Genomic DNA, 6,000 nt, shown 5'->3' on the forward strand with positions numbered 1-6,000 from the left:
AATTCATATGTAAACTACTCCCCATATAATCTTTAATCTATTAATGTCTTCCCTTTTCCCTTTCAAACACCTTCTGAAATATAACCTATACAAAGTTTTTTTCAGCAGGTTAAAACATTCCCTATTATGTCAATCAATTCTAACTATCAATCCTAGTATTTATACTCATAAACACACTACTCACTGTAAATATACATTTGTTCATACTCATCTTTTATTCAACAAATATTACTGAGCACCTATTATGTCCCAAGGTTTGCTCTGTGGAGCTTACAGTTAGTATATGTCCTTGCCATAGTGATCAAAATTCTAATTTCCCCTTTGTAAAAATTAATTACTCAAAACTATTTTACCCCATTTACTGTCTAATTGGTTATATTTCTGATATACTTTACTTTGTACACTTAAACTAGCAGCCCTGCGCACTAATCCGTGCACAGTAGGTCGTTGCCGCCCTCCTGTAACTCCCCCCGCACTCCCCCCATAGCTTGCTGCCCTGCCCCCTCCTGTAGCTTTCCGCCACCCACTTGTAGTTCGCTGCCCTACCCTCCTGCAGATCCGTGATCTGGTCTTTACACAGTTGGTCGTTAACGGATCCTCAGGGCGTAACGGATAATTAGCACATTCCTCTCTTATTATATAGGATATTTAAACTTCAATCTCAAGGAAAGTCTGTATCGGTTTAACAATTGTGTAAAGTGCTCCATATAGAATCTGTATGTATCAATCAATGTCTTCCATTTTATTTAATCTTTCTATGGGCCACACTTTTTAGCAAATGCCACATTTATAAGCATAAAATAAATACCATTTGATAAAGACAGCCTTCATCCTATCCTATATAAAATGAAAGCCCAGCAACCGAACAGCAGAATGACCAGAACAACTGGTTGACCAGTTGCTATGATACGCACTGACCACCAGGGGGCAGACTTTCAACACAGGAGCTGTCCCCTGGTGGTCAGTGCACTCCCACAGTGGAAGCGCCACACTGCTGACCGGGATGAGAGGAGCTCCCACAGCGAGAGCAGCTGCTCAGAGGGCGGGTCCACAGCCACTCAGCTGACCAGGATGAGCAGCACTCCCACAGCTGGCCCATCCTGCAGGCCACACCCCCCACCAGTGCACGAATCTCGTGCACCGGGCCTCTAGTTTATTATAAAAGCTTTAGCAATTCTAAACCAAATATGAACATTTCACAGAATGTAATTTGTCATAGATGTAATAAAATGACATATGTAGGTAGAACTTTCTCACCCATTTGTATTTACTTCTATAAAACAGAGTGTTAAAAGGGAAAGAGAATACTACAATTTTAAGACTGAGATTCAAGTCCTGGCTCTGTCACTAACCATAGACAAATTATTTAATTATCCTGAGCCTCAGTTTCCCTATCCTAAAATGGAGATAAAATTCTACCTCATAGGGTTGTTGTGAGGATTAAGTAATACACTAAAAGCCTAACTTAATGCCTGTTACATAGTGGACATCAAGGAATGTCAATTACCTTCCCCTTCCCTAGGACTTACACCTGCGATCAGAAGAGTATCAGGAAATCTTTCCAAGTTCAGTTACATCTGTTTGGAATGATCTTCCTATCCTTCATCAATGAGTTAACATCAATAAGCACCAGACAGCCAGTCCCTGCAGTCACAACGCTTCCGGGGCGCCGTGGGGGCGGGAACCTCGGTATCTTCCCACCAGCTCAAACACCATCTTCTCTTTGAAATCCAAAGGAAAAACTCCCTTGACTCTCCCATACAATTCTGGGCTTGTACATAAAGTTTATTTCAGTGTGTTACAATTATCTGTCACTTGCTGCTGCTCCCATTAGGCTGTGAGCTCCTCACTATCAGGGACCATATCTCACTTATCTTTATCTTATGTTTTAGAAAAACACCTGGCACTTTCAAGCATGGAACAAACGTTCGTTGAATGAATAAACGAATGAGTGAATGAAGTCAGTACTTAAGTAAGGAGTACCCATAATTACTACTGGGGGACCCAAACTTTATGTTTTTGCCCTTTACGGACTGAGATGCTGTTTTATACTTCTTTTGAATCTCTTCCTACCACTCAGCAGTGTACTATGGACATGGAAAGTCTGCAATAAATACTTTTGGATTATGGGATTCATATTACTCTTCCATCTTACAATTTTACACTAAATTTAAAAATTATCCTAATGCATAGGACTTTTGGAAGCCTTTTTAAACAGGGTCTCTTCAACAGTTCTTGCAAATGCTAGAACTAAACTACAGTCACTTTTTCTTTGCATGTGTTTTTGAAAAAAGTAGTAATGGTTTCTTTCTAAATTAAGAAACTGAGTATCATGAAGTGAAGCCCTTTGATTCACTATGAAAAATGCAAATGACAACAGGCAAAACAGTTTAATAACTTTCAGCCAAGGGTTCCCCACCCTGCAGTCATGGGGCTGTGGACCAGCTGGCTGTACCACCTCAGCCCTGGGAGGTGGCTGCTTTTCAACAGTAAAACTGGATACGTAAGATTTGGAGGGTGGGGTTTTTTTTTTTTGTGTGTGTGTGGGGGGGTGTCTCTTAAATGTTTTAAAATGGACAAATTTAATTTCTATTGAAAATAAAGGTTATGTTATAGACTTGGTTTCAGGTAGAAAAGATCTCAAAAACCTAGCACCTTAGGAAGAGACAGCTTATGGATTTTAGAGTATGTAAAAACGCATGAAGCTAGGTGTAATTTCATATTACATTTAAATGATGTATTTCACATTCCTGTATGTACACACTTGCTGCCAAGTACGGGCTGGTAAGCAGTTAACTGTCCACCAACTGCCCTTTACTTATGCTACATAATAGTGAAAAAAAGAGAGAAATTCTGACAAAGCCAAGTTGGGCTAGTGCTTAAATACAAACTGACCTCTCTTTTGGGATCAAGTACAAGGAGGGAGAGGGAGAGAAAAACATGGATGTAAGAGAGAAACATCAATCAGTTGCCTCCAGTACTCGCCCCCCACCCCCCCCCACCAGGGACAGAACCGCAACCTAGGTATGTGCCCTGACTGGGAACCAAACCTGCAACCTTTTGGTGCACAGAACGACACTCAACCAACTGAGCCAACCAGCCACAGCTGAAAAATGTCTACTTTTTGGACTCTGTATGCCACGCCCGGATTGGAACTGGGCACGGGTAAAGCTGAGGGGGTCGCCCAAACCCGCAGCCGGTAGCTCATGGGTCCAGCCTGGGCCTGAGCGCCATCGTGGTCCTCAGCGGTCTGTTTCTTGGCCGCCCCCCGCCCCCCAGTTCCCGCGGGGAAGTCCCAACCTCCAGACCCTATTCAGCTCCCTACAGGGCAGCTGGTGACCTGGTTGGAGACTCTGAAAGTAAATCAGCATCGTGGTGGTGAGACTCGATCCATCCAGTCCATCCATATCCACCTGAAGTGCTTAGCAATAAGCAAACGTGGTATGAAAAATACATACATACATACAAATTGGTCTACCAGTCGTTCTCAATTTACAACCCCATGTGATAGGTATTATCCCCATTTTTCTTTTTTAATATATGTTTTTTACTGATTTCAGAGAGGAAGGGAGAGGGAGAGAGAGAGAGAAACATCAATGATGAGAGAGAATCATGGATCAGCTGCCTCCTGCACGCCCCACAACAGGGAACCGAGCCCGCAACCCGGGCTTGTGCCCTGACCGGGAATGGAACCAGGACCTGCTGGTTCATAGGTCCCTGCGCAACCACTGAGTCACGCTGGCCGGGCCCCACTTTTCTAATGAAGAAACTGAGCCCCGAGATTACACAGGTGGCAAGTGGCAGGTTTGAACACCTGAGTGGAAAGCTCCAGCCCAGACACTGCCGTATCAATGTTTTCTCATGGCACCGGCCAGGGTGGGGGTGTAATCAAAGTGCCCTGACAGGCAGGCGCTTTCTTCGAGGATAAAGTTCTCGGCCGGCAAGTTTCCCGTCTGCCAGAGCCCTCGCACCTGGAGGCACTCCAGTGGCTACAACAGGCATCAACAAGCCCAGGTGAGCCTCCCCCGCCTGGGAATCCCGGGTTTGCACATGGATCCGGAGGGTTTGCACAAGGTCCCAGGGAAAGCGCCGGACACCCAGTCCCCGCAGTCACCATGCTCCCGGGGCGCCGCGGGGGCGGGAACCTCGGTGTCTCCCCACCAGCGCGGCCCGGCCAGGCAGCGCACAGGTGCACGACCGCGCCCCGCGCCACTCGCCCGGGCCTGGAGGGGCGAAGAGAAGCGGCGGGGGCGACGGATCCGGCTGGGGGCAGGGGGGCGCGGCCGGCCCTGCGCGAACCCCGGAGGGGAGGGCGCGCGCGGCGGGGCGCCGAGGAGAAAGGATGCTCCGGCGAGGCGGGGCCGCGGTGGGGGAGGGGGTCCCTGGCCGGACTCTCACTCACCGCCTCGCTCTCCTCCCGGCCCGAGCTCCGCGGCGGTCCCCGCTCCGGCTCTCACCGCGCGCGTCTCCTCACGAAGCTCAACGTCCCGCGAAGACGCGCGGAGCTGCGGAGAAGCCCGCACACGCGGAGGGTGTGTAGCCGGCGGAGCCTGGGAGATGGGGAAGGTGGGACGGCCGTTCTCGCCGCCACCGCGGACACCACAGACACGGCCGCCGCCGGCTCCTCTCAGCCACGGAAGCTGCAGACCCTCCCACCACACCCGCCGCCCGCCTTCCACGCCGCCCGCTGGAGGAGTGATAGCGGCACTGGCCAATCGGAGGCCTCGTGAAGGCCGGCCGGCGGGCCGAGGGGCGAGCAAGGAAGGGAGGGGCACGAGGGAGAGGAGGGCGGCGGCGGGACTTCCTGTGACTGACGGCCCGGAGCAGCCAATGGGAAGCAGGGAGATGACCTCATCGCCGAGGGAAGTCTGGAACTGGAGGAGCTGGGGCGAGGAGGTGGGAGGAGGTCCGCGACGAGCCGGGGCGGGACGCTGGGGCCTTAAAGAAGCCGCAGGCCGTTGGCCACCCTGTCAAGCGAAGGGCGGCGGACTCGGCTGGACCTCGCAAAGTTGCCAATGGGCCAATGCCACGAGCTCTTCTACTGCATTAATCCATTCCGATCCTTCTAGAGGGCTGAAGGGTCCCGCCTGGGACTCGTAAGTTGATGACTTCACTTTCACACTTCCCAAAAGGATACACAATAAATTTCGCTCCGGCCTGGAGCCCTGAATTCCCGTTACAGCTCCCGCCCCACCGAGGCCCGTCGTCGTCTGAGTCAGTGTACCCTACGGTGAAAAGGGAGGCTGCTGACACCTACCCACACCTCTCCACCTGCCTGGAATGCTGAGATCATCCCCAGCGAAAGTGCTTTGGGCTTCGAGAAGGAAAGGGGCTGAAAGAACCCAAAAGCTTGTATTAGGAGACTCCAGGAAAAGCGTCTGGAAAGGGGCGGGCTGCACCCGATGACTCCGGACTCTTGCAATTTCTAAAATTCTAAAATGCTGGCGTCCTGCTCTTTCTGGCACCCACTCGTGTAGCGAAGGTGTGTGTGTGTGTGTGTGTGTGTGTGTGTGTGTGTGTGCTGCATTAGGCACAGAGCCCACACATGGACCTGGTTCATAACTTCAACAAGAGGAGAAAGAATGCAGGCGAGCAGGGAGAGAGAAACAAGTAAAGCCAGGTCTGCTGTGAGAAGCGCCTTGGTGGAGGCGGAGGCGGACCGTTTGCTCCCCATCCCCTCCTCCCTCTGGGAGGGAGCCCAGAAAAGGAGGAATAACGTCAACTTGGCAGGGTGGAAAAGAGGGGGAAGAGCTTTCCTAAAGCTTCCTGGGGATGGTGTCACCAGGCTGGGCTGGAGACAGGAGTAACAGTAACTAGAGGAAGAAGAGGCCAGCGCATTCTTCCCGGTTTCAGGAGGAGCAGTGTGAAGGTACCGAGACTGAAAGGAGGCAATTCATTTTACATTCCAGGGTAAATTCTTACTGTAATTCCCTGTTCTCCCCCAGTGGTCTCCGGGGACTGCCCGTTGGTGCAATTCTCTGAAGAAGGGAGGGAAAGTGT

At 50.5% G+C, this 6,000-nt stretch overlaps 1 protein-coding gene across 1 annotated transcript in view; it reads right to left on the reverse strand.

The window, feature by feature from the left end:
• MRTFA (myocardin related transcription factor A) overlaps positions 1-5,293 on the reverse strand; it is a 182,500-nt gene extending 177,207 nt beyond the window's left edge. The window contains exons 1-2 of the mRNA XM_028149946.2: positions 5,258-5,293; positions 4,403-4,967 (exon numbers count right to left, since the gene is read on the reverse strand). Coding sequence (XP_028005747.2) covers positions 4,403-4,967; positions 5,258-5,293 — 601 coding nt within the window. The remainder of the gene's footprint in view (positions 1-4,402; positions 4,968-5,257) is intronic.
• Between the last annotated feature and the right edge of the window lie 707 nt (positions 5,294-6,000).

The sequence above is a fragment of the Eptesicus fuscus genome, chromosome 7 (genome assembly GCF_027574615.1).
Source record: "Eptesicus fuscus isolate TK198812 chromosome 7, DD_ASM_mEF_20220401, whole genome shotgun sequence".
In the NCBI taxonomy this organism is placed as follows: domain Eukaryota; kingdom Metazoa; phylum Chordata; class Mammalia; order Chiroptera; family Vespertilionidae; genus Eptesicus; species Eptesicus fuscus.